Consider the following 15256-nt stretch of genomic DNA (forward strand, 5'->3'; position numbering starts at 1 on the left):
AGCACAGGAAGAAGGATCCCAATCAGATCACAGCAGTCCAGAGTTAAGAGACAAAGAATGATGTTCAATGAGCTGAGGTACTTTGCAACGAATAGTACTGAAAATGATAAAACTTCCCTAAGAAAGAGATTCAGAAATCTGCATAAGGTCCCCATGTGTCTGTTGTTGAAAACTGTTGAGTACTAAGTTTTGCATATGTAGGGTGAAACTTCATGGGGCCAAAGAATGACCAGGAAGCAGTAAATTCAACAATTCTCATAGTACTGAGAGTTCCAACTAGCCAGAATGGAGTGTCACCAAAATGCTTCAGAGTTCAATCAATACTGCAAAAAGGTCATGCCTAAGTAGCAGACATAAAGTAGCCCTAGAGTGTTACTCTAGACCCACCCTAACAAAGCCCCCAAAGGACCAGAGTGATATATAAGTACCTTCAATGTCTACCAAAACGAAGTCCAACACTCTTTAAAGATAAATTCAGTAAAATAATGTAAAATCCGTAATGTATAACATCCGATAGAAAATTGCTAGACAAGCTAAGTAGCAGGAAAATATGACCCATAACCAGGAGAAATACAAGAAATGATGGAATTATGAGATAAGGAAGACAAAGCAACTATAATAAATATGCTCAACAATTTAAAGCAAAGCATAAACAAATGAAACAAAAAAGAACCAAATAGAACTTACAACAACGAAATTATAACATTTAAAATGAAAATTGCATCAAATAAGATTAAAATAGATTATGATACTTCAGAAGAAAATAATCAGTGAACTAGAAAACATAGCAATAGAGATCACCAACCTTACTTTGTATTAATGGCTTTTATGCCAAAGGCTTAAATTTACCAACATCAATATCTAGGTCTTCTATGTTAAAAGTAAATCATGAAGTATCATCACTCTGTCATAACATAGCATTACGTTCCAAGGTAATTTTTACATAACAGAAACATTATATACTGAAAAGTTCAATGAATCAGGAAGTAGTGAACGGGCTGCCTTTGGAATCAAATAGCTCTGGTTTCAAACAATGACTCTAGACAATAAAACTAGTTATGTAATCTTATGTGGTATTAATACTTTGCTGAGTAACAAAAAGAATCCTTAAATCATGGAGATCAATCAGAAAAAGACATGTAAAACACTTAGTAATAATAATATCTAATATTTACCAAGCATTTACTGAGTGTCAAGCACTGTGCTAAGTGCTTTAAAAGGAAGATTCATTAAATCTTAACAATGGTATGAATCAAGTAGTCTTATTAACCTTATTTTACATGAAATAACTAAGGTCCAAGGAGGTTATATAATTTGGCCAAGGTTGCACAGCTATTAAACGATGGAAAAATAAATATGAACCCAGATAATGTGGATCCAGAGCCATTACACTTAACCATTATAACTACAGCTCTACTACAGTGCCTAGGACATTTTTTTTTAAGTGCTTTTTTTTTTTCCCAGTAACATAAAACTACTAACATAGTTATTTAGCCATAGTACAAAGCTGTTTTAAAAATGGAAAAGCCTGTAATCCCAGCATTCTGGGAGGCCGAGGCAGGAGGATCGCTTGAGCTCTGGAGTTCAAGACCACCCTGAGCAACAGCAAGACCCCGTCTCCACTGAAAATAGAAAAAATTAGCCAGGAGTGGTGGCACAGGCCTGTAGTCCCAACTACTTGAGAGTCTGAGGCAGGAGAATTGCTTGAGCCCAGGAGTTCGAGGTTGCAGTGAGCTAGGATGACACCACTGCACTCTAGCATAGATAACAGAGCCAGACTGTGCCTCCAAGAAAAAAAGGGGGAAAAAAAGCAAAATTAATCCATAATCTCAATGCAGACACAACTGCCATTAAACATTCTGATGTTAACAAGAAAGTTTTAATCCAAAACTTACAAAAAACTCTACTATTCTACAGTGTAAGTCTGAACCGTATAGATACAATTCATACTACCAGATAAAAACATATACATTGATATTCTTACTTGACATGCACAAAGTGACTTTATCTTGTATAGCTGAACTTAAAAATAATCAGGATTCCAGTTCTTTTTATGGTGATCTGACTGGAAACACCTTATATTTGTTTACAGTACCACAATTTTCAAAGGGATTTCTCAGTAGCATTTAATCCTAATAATCCTGTAAACTAAGCACAAAAGGTTCAACCCTTATCACACAGGTAAAATAGAAAACAAGTAGCTTGAGATTACATACCTAACTAGTGGAAAAATTTAAGACTACATTCTAGGCCCTCTAAACTCCTGGCTGAAAACTCTTTCCAGCACATACAGAAATTTTATTAAATGTTAACATAATCATTACTAAAGTCAAGAGTTTTATCTTTTAACAGATCTTCTAATCAACAAATTCCACTATTATCTCACTTTGTTACCTTGCTTATTCAGTGTAAAAATCAAACAAAAAGCCCAGCACATTGGCTCACGCCTGTAATCCTAGCACCATGGGTAGCTGAGGCGGGAGGATCACTTGAGCCCAGAAGTTAGAGACCAGCCTGAGCACAAGCGAGATGATGTCTCTACAGAAAAATAGAAAAATTAACTGGACATGGTGGTGAGTGCCAGTAGTCCCAGCTACTCGGGAGGCTGAGACAGGAGGATCACTTGAGTCCAGGAGTTTGGGGTTGCAACAAGCTACGATGACACCACTGCACTCTAGCCTGGGCAACCTAGGGAGATCCTGTCTCAAAAAAAAAAAAAAAAATCAAATAGACCATAAAAATGCCAAAAATAAAGTGAGAAAAAGGAACAAACACACAAAACTAACCAACTGGATAATCCCCCCAAATAACTGATTTTATCACATGAAAATGAAAAACCAACCCCCTTTCTTTGAATGAAATGTTTATACTACAGCACTAAGCTTTTTATCACACTTTGGAACAGTAATTAAGTTTCAGATCTTAATGATTATGTACTCAATGCAACTGAACCATCTTCCATACTGAAATTATACTCAATGCCATTATCTCAATTATCTCCTGTCACTGTGACCCATAAAAATAATTCAGAAAGGCATATGCCTCCAAATAACTACTAATTATTCATTTCTCCTCATTAACAATCAGCGTGCACTTAAATAAATGGATCTCAATATTTTTTTCCTAAAAATACTGCTTCTACATCATTTATTACAAATGAGAGTAGTCTTTTCACAAAGGAAAAAGTAACCAAAAGTATTCAATTTATGAGAAATCCCATGAATTTCTCCTAAAGCCTCTGCTCTTGTCTGGTGATAAACTCTAGTAGCAACTAAAAGTTAATAAGAGAAATAAGAAACAGTGCATCATATTTCATTCAATAGTTTCCTTTTCTCCCACAAAGTTTACGTACAGAGGTACAGATGTACATATAATTCAGCTTTAACACAGGTGTTATCTAATTAAAATGAAGTCTTATAAAAGCAGTCTTAAAATATAATAGAAAATGAATGTTAATGAAAAATCTTCAACAAAATACTAGAAAACCAAACTCAGCATCATATTAAAAGGATTATACACCACGACCAAGTGGAATCTATTCCTGAAATACAAAGATGGTTCAACATACAGAAACTGACCGAGGTAATATACCACATTAACAAAGTAAAAAACAAAAACCATATAATTATCTCAGCTGATGTACAAAACTCAGCACCCTTTCGTGACAAAAACAATCAATAACTAGAAATAAAAGTAAACTATCTCAACATAATAAAAGCCATATATGAAAAACCGACAGTGAAAACTATAGTAAATGGTGAAAAACTGAACGCTTTTCTTCTAAGATCAAGAACAAGACAAGGATGCCCACTGCCACTTCTACTCAACATAGTATTGGAAGTCCTAGCCAGAACAATTAAGCAAGAAAAAGAAATAAAAAGCATCCAAAATTGAAAAAAAAAGAAGTAAAATTATCTGTTTGCAGATAATATAATGTTGTATCTAGAAAACCCTAAAAGATTACACAAAAAAACTATTAGAATAAAAGAACTCAGCAAAGTAGCAGGATATAAAAGTCAACACACAAAAATCAGATACCATTTCTATGTACTAACAATGAACAATCCAAAAGGGAAATTGAGAAAATTCCATTTACAATAGCATCAAAAATTCCATTTACAATAGCATCAAAAAAATAAAGGAATTAACTTAACCAAGGAGATGAAGGACAATGAAAACTACAAAAACATTTCTGAAAGAAATTAAAGACATAAATATAGTAAATGGAAAGACAGCCTAAGTTCAGGGATTGGAAGATTTAATATTATTAAAACGTCAATACTACCTAAGCAATCTACACACTTAATGCAATCTCTATCGAAATATCACTGACCTTTTTTTTTTTTTTTTTCAGAAATAGAAAAACCCATCCTAAAATTCATATGGAATCTCAAGGGACCCTAAATAGCCAAAACAATCCTGGAAAAAAACAAAAACAAAACACAAAGTTGGATTTACACTTCCTACAGAACTTACTATAAAAACTTTAGTAATTAAAACAGTATGGTACTGGCATAAAGACAGACTAATGAAATAGACAGTCCAGAAATAAACCCTAGCAAGCATATATGGTCAAATGATTTTCAGAAAGGGTGCCAAAACCATTCAATGGGAGAAAGGACAGTGTTTTCAATAAATGGTGCTGGGAAAACTGGATATCTACATGCCAAAGAATGAAGCTGCACCCTCACTTAACACCATATATAAAAATTAACTCAAAATGGATGCCTAGGCCGGGCGTGGTGGCTCACGTCTATAATCCTAGCACTCTGGGAGGCCCAGGCGGGAGGATCTCTCGAGGTCAGGAGTTCGAAACCAGCCTGAGCAAGAGCGAGACCCCCGTCTCTACTAAAAATAGAAAGAAATTATATGGACAGCTAAAAATATACAGAAAAAATTAGCGGGGCATGCTGGCGCATGCCTGTAGTCCCAGCTACTCGGGAGGCTGAGGCACGATTGCTTGAGCCCAGGAATTTGAGGTTGCTGTGAGCTAGGCTGATGCCATGGCACTCTTAGCCTGGGCAACAGAGTGAGACTCTGTCTCAAAAAAACAAACAAACAAATGTTAGCGAGGATCTAAAGAAACTGGAGTCCAGGCACGGTGGCTCATGCCTGTAATCCTAGCATTTTGGGAGGCTGGGGCAGGAGGATTGCTTGAGGCCGGGAGTTAGAGATCAGCCTGAGCTACAGTCAGACCCCCGACTCTACAAAAAATAGAAAAATTAACCCTAGCCCAGCATGATGGCATGCACCACGATTTGCCAAGTCTTAAAGAAGGTATGTGGTAAAACAAAGTCAGGATTCAGACCCAGAATTTCCAGTTCTGAATCTATTGTTCTTCCTCCATTAAGCATCAAAACTATTTCAAAACACAAACTGAAGAAATCCAGGATATTTTATTTCTTTGATTTTAAAATATTAATCTTCCAAAAAAAATCTTCAGCATGAATTAGCCTCTATCAAAAGCTTCCCAAACAAAGAAAAACCTGGAAGAAGTTTAAGTCTCCATGGTTATCATTCAATGGCAGTGGCCACTAAGAAGGCAAAAAATGTGACACTAACTCAGGCACTAGATACTTTCTTGCTTAGTAAACAGCGATACTTCAGAGTTAAGAGCTACTGTAATAGGGAACATTTTGAGCATTTCAAATTTCATGTTTGCTTCTGTGGAATTTGTCTGCCAGAAACACTAGATGAACACAGAAAACAGCACCCAGCTAAAACAAGTCTCATAAGCTTGCGAAGCAGCAGACAAGCGTACACCTTAAACATCTACAGCTACCTCAGCTGACCTTGTAAGCCACAATAAGCCACACTCATCCACATCTGATGTTAGAACTTTCCATCAGATTTCAGACAATCTTCCTTTTACTACTTCACAATAATTCACAAACAATCCTTCATTTATTTTTTTTCTTTTCACCTACCTGCACACTGAGACAAACTGCAATCCTTCAGATGCTCACTTTCACAAGCAAACTTCAGGTCTTTTCCAAAGTAATGTACAATGTTTACATTGTAGTATCAATGTATTTGTTAACCATTTAACATATGTAAAACTGTGCTACAATTTTTATTAAGTTCTTATCTTTGTTTTTAATCTGTCACTAATGTTTTTAAATGTTGTGTCCAATCCAATTTTCCCCAGAAGCACTAGTTTTTACTGCATTGATTTTGCAAAGTGCAGTGACTTTCAGAAACCTATTAATATATGTCCTGATACAGGAGAACTACCTGCATATAAAGCAATTAGAAATATACTTTTAATAATGTAGTCGGAAGTATTGGCTATACTTATTACAATTTCCTTTTTGTTTTTTTCCCCCTGAGACAGAATCTTGCTCTGTTGCCCAGGCTAGAGTGCAGTGGCTGGATCATAGATCACTATAACCTGGAAATCCTGGGCTCAAGTGATCCTCCTGTCTCAGTTTCCCCAGTAGCTGGGACTACAGGCATGCACCACTACACCCAGCTAATTTATTAAAAAAAGTTTTTGTAAAGAGGAGGTCTTACTATGTTGCCCAAGATGGTCTCTAACTCCTGGCCTCAAGCAATTCCCCCACCTCAGCCTCCCAAATTACTATAATTTCCTTAAAGGAGTGTCACAAGGTTTGTATTAGCTAACATGTAAAAAGTCTACAATAAAATCTGGCTCAAAACAAATATTCAATAAATACTAGTTTACTTCAGTTTCCCCTTAATAAAGATTCTGGCTCAATCCTCATGCACTGATAATCAAAGGCAAACTTGGAATACTTAATGAAATTTGTGAAAAATAAACAGTATCATTAGGTGTAAGCCATTATATATGGAGAGGAAAAAAAGTGTTTTTGAATCAGAACCACCACCATGTGTAAAGGGAGACAACCAACCCTAAGGCTAGGCTTCCCCCCCCCAGGTCTATATTTTTAAAAACAAACTTTCACTTCTCTTTTTATGTAGACAGATTAAAAAAACTCTTACAGATATTACATAGGAATGTCTAAACAATCTCCTCTGTAATAAAATCAAATGGAATCTTTAAGATTAAAAATATCACTGGCTTCAAATAATATTATAGTTTCCCAGGAGGCTTTAGTAGAAATTTCAAATGATCTCAACTGAAGATTTGTTCATATTATAGTAACCAAAGAAAATTTCAGTGGAGTAAAGCATATCAGATAACAAAAACATTAACCTCTCTGTCATTTATTTCTATGCTGCAATTCTTATTTTACTTTTAAATAGCAAGGAAACATTGATTTTATTAAATTAAAAGTTTAAGGAATTATTTTCATGCCATTTTAAATAGTTAACAATGTAATTTCATATCTTACCTAGGAGGAAAAAAACAATATGCAACAAATTAGGCTAGTTTTTTTTAAAGTTACAATTTCAATACAAGTTTGTATAGCATGCATCATAAAGGAGCTTAGATGTTTAAGTGTACAGTTGACATGACCGGGAAATTTCCAAAAGTCAAAAATACAAACAGCATAAAATTCTCTCCACACTCTACCATTTATACTGAGAACTATCACTCTTAATTTAAACCTCTTCATTTGTTCTTCTTACTATCAAAACTGGCAACTGACATTCTTCGCAGAACCATCTTTCACTAAGAAGCTAAGCATTTCTCTCTTCAACAGTGATACTGCCGGTAAACAGAGACCAAAGATTGTATTTAGACATGACTGCTAAGGGCTGGCTAAACTTACTGATGAGTTAAAGTGACTTGCTCTCTCTCCCACACCAGCTTCCCAATATACCTTCCCAAATTCCAAGAATTCAACTTGATTCTTGAATTTTCTGAAAAACACTCATAAAGCAACTCTAACCTACAAATTTTTTACCTTTTTTTTTTTTTTTTTTTTAAAGAGACGAGGTCTCACTATGAAGCCCAGACTGGAGTGCAGTGGCAATTCACAGGTTCAACCATATCACATTACAGCCTTGAACTCCTGGGCTCTATCAATCCTCCGCCTCAGCCTCCCTACTAGCTGGGACTACAAGTGTACCACGTCACCTGGCTCTTTTAACATTTTATGTTCCTGTTTCATAATATCATATATAGTGGTCCTCAATCCTGACTCTGTGTCAGAATCAGTTGTAGAACTTTATGAAATGACGTATGACTGAGTCTTACCATCTGGAGATTCTAATTCTGCACGCTCACAACAAATTCTTTAATCGTGATACCATTTTTTCCTCTGGTGCCAAAACAACCAAAAAAGAAACAACAATATGAGACAAAGGCCACGTAAACAAATTAATACTATGATTCATTCATAAATGAAACTTCCAAGGTTTTACCAGATAAAACAGGCTCTGCCCAATATCCTACAATTACCTCATATAATAATGTACTCTACACAATGTCAAAGCCCAACTTAACTCCCTTCTGCAAAAATATTTATGCAGGCACACAATCCAAAGATCTTTCTTGCCCTGTAACCACTGTTTTAACACTCATATCATGCAACAAATACTCATTAAACATCTACTATGGTACATCAGTTTAACCAAGGTGAATATAGCAATTAACAAAACAAAAAATCTCATCCTTGAGGTGGAGGAAGATTTCTGCCTCATCAAGGGAAGTCTCTATATAACACTTAAAGGACACCTGAGGAGAGTCCTAAAAGAAATAAGAAAAATGAGCCCTGCAGATATCTGGGGAAGAAAATTCTGAACAAACAGTCCTTTGCATATGATTCTTTACATGACCTTGCTTTTTATGTCCAAAATGCTTTTATGAACAAAGATGTATTTGAATGCTGTTGGAACTGCATTGTCAGAAGCAGAAATATTAAAGGAAATAAAGAATGAACACTAAGGAAGACAGAGATCTCTTCAGTTGAGGCCGGCTGGTCATTAGCTCTCCAGTATTTCAAACATAGAGGGCACTATGCCTACCTCTCTGGAAGCTGCCCTTTAACCAGTGCTTCAAAGCAAAAGTGAGGATACCAATTCTATTATGAAATAATTAGTTTGTGTGAGCCCCAATAATGACTCAGAAGGACCGTAAAGCTTTGACAGATCTACATTAAATTCAGTTCCCTATGAAGCTTTTGTCTACTTTTCCGAAAAATATAGTGTTGTCTACTACTATTGAAAACGAAACTGTGGTCACTTTTTTTTAACCAGAATACCCTATTCCCCCAAATAACCTGCACAAACAAGTATTTTTAACCTACTCCCTTGTCTGAAAACTATAATTTTTAAAAACATTTCAGGTTTCTAACACAATACAGCATTATAAAAATATACATTTTATCAATTTGAAACAAAACATACATTTGCTCATACATACTATACCTCATTCCAGAAGATCAAAAATTTAAAAGCAAAGAGTAAATCTGTCAATTATAAAAAGGTTTTTACTTCTTACTAGATTTTTACAGACTTTAAAAAAATATTTTGGGTTTTCATAAGAATATAGTATATTTATATTTCAAAATCATTTTCTGGTATACTTTTAAGCAAAAATTTATTCTAGTTTAAACATTTTATTGCCTACTATGTACAGAAGAAAGGGGACTTCACAGTAGGTAAAACTTTGTTTCCATTTTTTGTTATATTCTAAACAAAGCAGTACAAGCAAAAATATATTAAAACCAATTTCAAAGTTACTGTCCACACTCAGTTGCAAAACTAGAATTCTGCCACAAAGAAGTTTAATTTAAATCAGCTGACCTTTCATGTGAATATGGAAACCTACACGTTAAAAATTCCTAATCTGAATTTCAACAGCAACTAAAGTCAACCTAAGTATCATTAACTAGTAGAAACAGCACTTTTTTTGAAAAGCAATAAATCATATGAAATAATTTATCTACAGTATGTGCAGCCACCTAATAATTATTACAAGTCCTTGGCCTAACAAGGAACTCCCCTTCCATCCTCCTACAGCCCTCCCCAAAATAGTTAAACACTAGGCATATGTGATATAAGTGCCCTGACGGAAGAAAAAAAAAAAAAAGCTTTATTCTGGACTCTAACTACTAGCCATTGACCTTAATCTCAGTTTCTTTGCTTAATAAAAATGTCCCCACTCTGAAAAATCTTGAGAATTAACAAAGGACTCTAAAAAGTACACTGTCTCCAAAATGGCAACTGTTTATCACGTGGCTATCTGAATTAAAATTAATTAAAAATTCAATTCCTCAGTCTCACTAGCCATATTTCAAGTGTGCAATAATGTGTCCAATGGCTATCACATTGAAGTAGATATAGAATATTTCTATCATCACAAAAAATTCTATTGTGCAGTGCTACTCTAAAGCATCTAAGGCAGAGTCTGACAAATAGAAGTTTTCTCATTTCACCTGGCAAATAGTGATAAATCATAAATATTATCACTATGCTACACTAACCTCTCCTACCACTTTTCTAGGAAAGGAAAATTCTTGTCCTTTAAACTCATAACAAACAATATAAATCATACAGGCTAAAGTCCAAAACTACATTTACTAATGATGTATCATATTCCCAACTTAAGACGACTTTTTTCTTACAATTCACATAAACATCCGAAGACAGAAAAAGAAAGAAGAGAGAAGGAAGCAGCAGTAACAGAACCAACCTAGCAACACGCAACTGTCAAGGCATATGGGTATGTCCAACTTTTCCAAGTGGGGTAAAATCTAAAAAGATGTGGATTTCAGTCTACCCTGGCATTCTCATTTTTCCTATCCGTAACCTAGACCCTAATAAGTTGTGTAAAGATCTGATAACACCCTCAAACTATTTAGATAAACAAAGAGCATCAAAAGTAGGCAAAGCCTACAATTTTCTAATGACTTAATTTTCCAAATAAGTTAAAACAGTTTGTAATTACAAAAAACAAAAATAGCTTCTGGATAACACAATTCTTCGTTAACCTATACTCTTACATAATATATATCACATTAAATTCATTCTCCCCTTTCTCTAGACATATTATAGATAAGAAACAATATGCAGACACATGCAGCCATCTTGACTAACCTATGACAATGCTATAGTGAGAAAACAGTAGAGTAACATGGAAAAAAAGGGCCAAATATGCAACAAAACTGAATTTTAGACATCAACTAGACTAAATCCAGCCAGGCAAATCAACTGCAGAAACTGAAATTTTTGCAAAGTGACGTGTAAACTAGGTTTCCATTGAAAAAAGGCAAAAACCTTTCATTATTTTGAAACTGAGCTTTCAAATTTTTAGAAAATACAAACTAACTTCATTTCCTACTTTAGCCAACAAGTATGGTACAACGCATAAAGTAAAAACTGAATGCTGCTGGAATGATTTAACAAAAGGTACCAACCTAACAACACTTGATTATAAAGCATTAGAGTATGTCCAACTTTCCTTTATCAGACAGGGCCAGAAAAAAAGCTTAAAATCCAAAGAACTAACTTACAATTAAAGCTCAAGCAGCAGATGCAATTTTAAAAAGTCAGTATTAACTATTCTTTTGGCCAGCAATATTTTCTTCGTTCCTAACGTAAGGGAACAATAAGGGCATTATATCTCCTTTACTTTTCTTTCATTTAGTGATTTTTCACATTCTTCTTGCATATACCTTACCACAATAAATCTCTTAGCACTGTGATTTTAGCAATGAACTTAAAAGTTTTTGCCCCACTATCACCACAACCCCAAATAAGGAAGATGCTTAAATCAAAAATTCCTATTCTATGACTGGTTGAACAAACTGTGGTACATCCATATCATGGACTACTACTAAGGAATAAAAAGGAATAAACTATTAGCTAGGTGGTGCTGCATACCTGTAGTCCCTGCTACTCAAGAAACTGGGGCAGGAGGGTTGCTTGAGCCCAGGAGTTCAAGGCTGCAGTGTACTATGATAATGCCTGTGAACAGCCACTCCTGCACTCCTGCCTCGGCAACACAGCAAGACCCCATCTCTAATAAAAGAATAAAAGGAAAAATAAATAAACTATTGATACAAGCAACAACTTGAATGAATCTCAAGGGAATTCTGCTGCATGGAAAAAGGTCAATTCCGGAAAAGTTATATACTATATAATCCTTTTGAGTAAACATGTTTGGAATGACAAAATTATACAAATAGAGAACAGATTAGTAATGGTTGCTGGAGATTGCAGGGAGAGGGGATAGGAGAGAGATGGGTGAATGTGGTTCTAAGAGGGCAACAGAGGGATTCTTTGTGCTGATGGAACTGTTCTGTATCTTAACTGTAGTGATGGAATCTACACGTGAGAACACTGCATAAAACTAAACACAGTTGGCTCTCGTTTTCCTTGGCCTCTGCATCTGGGGATGGAAAATATTCAAAATAATAAAACAATACAAATTTTAAAATACAGTATAACAACTATGTATATAGCATTTACATTGTATAAGGTATTACAACTAATCTAGAGATGATTGAAAGTATGCAGGAGAGCCGGATGTGGTGACTTATGCCCAGCACTTTGGGAGGCTGAGGCGGGACGATGGCTTGAGTCCAGGAATTCAAGGCTGCAGTGAGCTTTGATTATGCCACTGAGCTCCAGCCTGGGTGACAGAGTGAGACTGTCTCTTAAAAAAAAAAAAAAAAAACACCAAAAACAAAAATAAAGTATACAGGAGGATGTGCGTAGCTCATATGTAAACACCACACCATTTTATATAAGGGACTTGAGCATATTGGATTTTGGTATCCCTGGGGATCCTGATACCAATCCCCCAAGGATATCAAGGATGATAGATCTCTCTCTCTCTCCTTCTCTCTCTCTCTCTCTCTCTCTCTCTCACACACACACACACACACACACACACAAATGAGTACAAGTAAAATTGGGGAAATCTGAAGATTGGTAGATAGGTAGATGGTATCAATGTTATAATAATGAACAATAGTTTTACAAGGTTATTAGTGTTGGGGAAACTGAGTAAAGAGTATAAGGGATCTCTATAAATTATTCCTTGAACTATGTGAATCTGCAATTATCTCAAAATAAAAAGTCTGATTTTCTTAAAAAGTGATAACACTTGGGAAACTGGATATTAGACAATATTAGGTAATGATGGTATAATGGTTATATAGGACAATGTCCTTATTCTTAGGAGATGCTTCTTGAAGTATTTAGGTATGAAGTTTTATGTCTGCAACTTACTTTTAATTGTTTCAGATATAAATGGGGAGAGAGAAAGCAAATATGGCAAAATGTTAAATATTAAATTTAGGTAAAGAGTTTATGAGTGTTCATTGTTCTCTCAACTTTTCAGTTTGTTTTTTTTTTCCAAAATAAAGGCAGGCATTAAAGATAAATTGCTATCCTAAAACTACGCTATAGTCCTACCTACACACCAATTAGTCTTTTTTAAAGGCTTAAGAATAAATAACTGTTCTCCTAAAACTATGCTATAGTTCTACCCACACTCTCGTTAGTCTTAAAACAAAATGCCAAAAAGGATTTCAGGGTAACTAAGAGTAATATAGCATTGGATGTGACTTTCTAACATGTTTTCTAGCATGAATTCACTAATTCTGTAAGGCATATGGGTATTTTTGTAAAATTGTTAGTTCAACATGGATGATTCTCTCTTACCAGAAAAACTGGCCCCCAGAGTTGTTCTACTTTTGAAACAAGTGAAATAAATTACAACTGCAAGAGAAGAACCTGACACCCCAAATTTTGTCTCAAGTTTGACAAGCACAGTTAATTCTTTCATAAGGAAATGTTTGGGTGAAAAAGGCAACCCACACACTAAATGCCAAACAAGAAATGTGCTACAATGTATTAATTATAGCACCAAGACCACAGGACATATCTTACAACTTAAACAGTCCCAACAAACATAAATGCGCTTATGGTTTTTAAAAAATGCAAACTGCACAAATTTGAAAAGTAGGGAATAGGCGGGTTTGAGCTACCATCAACAAGATCCCTCTCAAAAGTTCTTATATATTTTTTTTCTGCTAAGTTTTTGCAGCAGTGCTAATACACTTCAGTGCAAAAGGAAAGTCTGTGTCTAGAACATCTCAACTGAAGGCTCTTAACTTTTCACTTCCTACCGAACCGCCCCCTCACAATGGGCCCCACCTCCTAAAGAGAGTGATGGGGTGGGGCTGTTTGCCGCTCCGAAACTAAGAAATAAATGTCTCGTCCCTACTTAGGTAAGGAGGCATCAAGAGAGGCAGAGGAGCTGCAGACTTACAAGGAGGTAGTCGTTTGGAAAGCTTCCTTTCCTCCCCTGAACTGTCCCTTCCCTTCCTCCTCCCAGGTCATTCCGCGACGCGCGACCGGGCGGAGACAGGTGAATCCCAAGAGGGGAGGAAGAGGGAGGGACGGACGATGGAGGGAGAACCGCGCTTAGGCAATGAATGAGCCGTGCTGCATCCGCACCACCTGTTCCTTCCAAGGGTGCCAACCCGGCCTGCCGGCAGGATTCCCACACCAACCGTGCCGCGACTACTGCCTGTGCTGGCTGCTTCCCTGCTGAAGGCCGGGCCTCTTCTCCCTTAGCTTGGGGAGGATGAAAACCGGCATTCCAGAAGCCGGGAGGTCTGGGCCTAGCCCGGAACCAGGGCCTCAAGCGTGGAAACGGGAGGGGGAAGCCTCTGGTCCCTGGCGCGCGGGCCGAAGTGGGAACCATAGAGAGAGGACGAAGAAGTGCATTCGGCTTCACTAAGACTACGAAGGCGGGGTCGGCTCGGTGCCCGCCGGGCCGAGGTTAAGGGTGACAGGCCCGGTTACTGGCTAAGTCCTCCCCACTGCTTGCCCAGTGCCTCACGCTTACCAAGATCCGCTTGAAGAGCGCGTTCTCCTTGGGCGGGAGGCTCACGGCCGGCATCGTTCCGGCTCCTCCCGCTGCTCCCGCCACTACCCGGCTCGGTCAGTCTGTTTGTCCGACCGCCGCCGCTGCCGTTCCCTGGCTGCTTCAGCCTTGAATACAACGATCCGTCGCCACCACCGGGCCCGAGGTGTCGTCGCGTCGCCCTACCCGGACACCCCCTTCTCCTCGTTGTCTTTTTTCCTTTCTCACTTAACGCCGCCGCCGCCTCCCCCCCCCCACCACCACGGGTCTCCGTCGGCGGTTCACGTGGTAACTGAACAGACGGACAGAGGCAGCCAAAATGGCGGACGCGGAGGGCTTTCCCACCCGGGTCACGCCTCGTAGTACGCAGGCGCGATGACCTCTTCTCCCCACCTCCTCTGTCCTGGAGCTTGCCGGGAAACCTGGAGGCTGGCCCGCCCGCAGAGGCTGAGAGAGTCGGAGCAAGCCCCGCCCATCCTTTTAGTGCGTGCCCGGGGAGCGACC

The 15256-nt window shown here is 37.4% G+C and overlaps 1 protein-coding gene across 3 annotated transcripts in view; it reads right to left on the minus strand.

Moving 5' to 3' along the window:
• NAA15 (N-alpha-acetyltransferase 15, NatA auxiliary subunit) overlaps positions 1-15101 on the minus strand; it is a 68757-nt gene extending 53656 nt beyond the window's left edge. For all 3 annotated transcript variants that reach the window (XM_045552261.1, XM_045552259.1, XM_045552258.1), the window contains exon 1: positions 14735-15101. In XM_045552261.1, coding sequence (XP_045408217.1) covers positions 14735-14788 — 54 coding nt within the window. In that variant the 5' untranslated portion in view covers positions 14789-15101. The remainder of the gene's footprint in view (positions 1-14734) is intronic.
• Between the last annotated feature and the right edge of the window lie 155 nt (positions 15102-15256).

Source organism: Lemur catta, chromosome 5, assembly GCF_020740605.2.
Source record: "Lemur catta isolate mLemCat1 chromosome 5, mLemCat1.pri, whole genome shotgun sequence".
In the NCBI taxonomy this organism is placed as follows: domain Eukaryota; kingdom Metazoa; phylum Chordata; class Mammalia; order Primates; family Lemuridae; genus Lemur; species Lemur catta.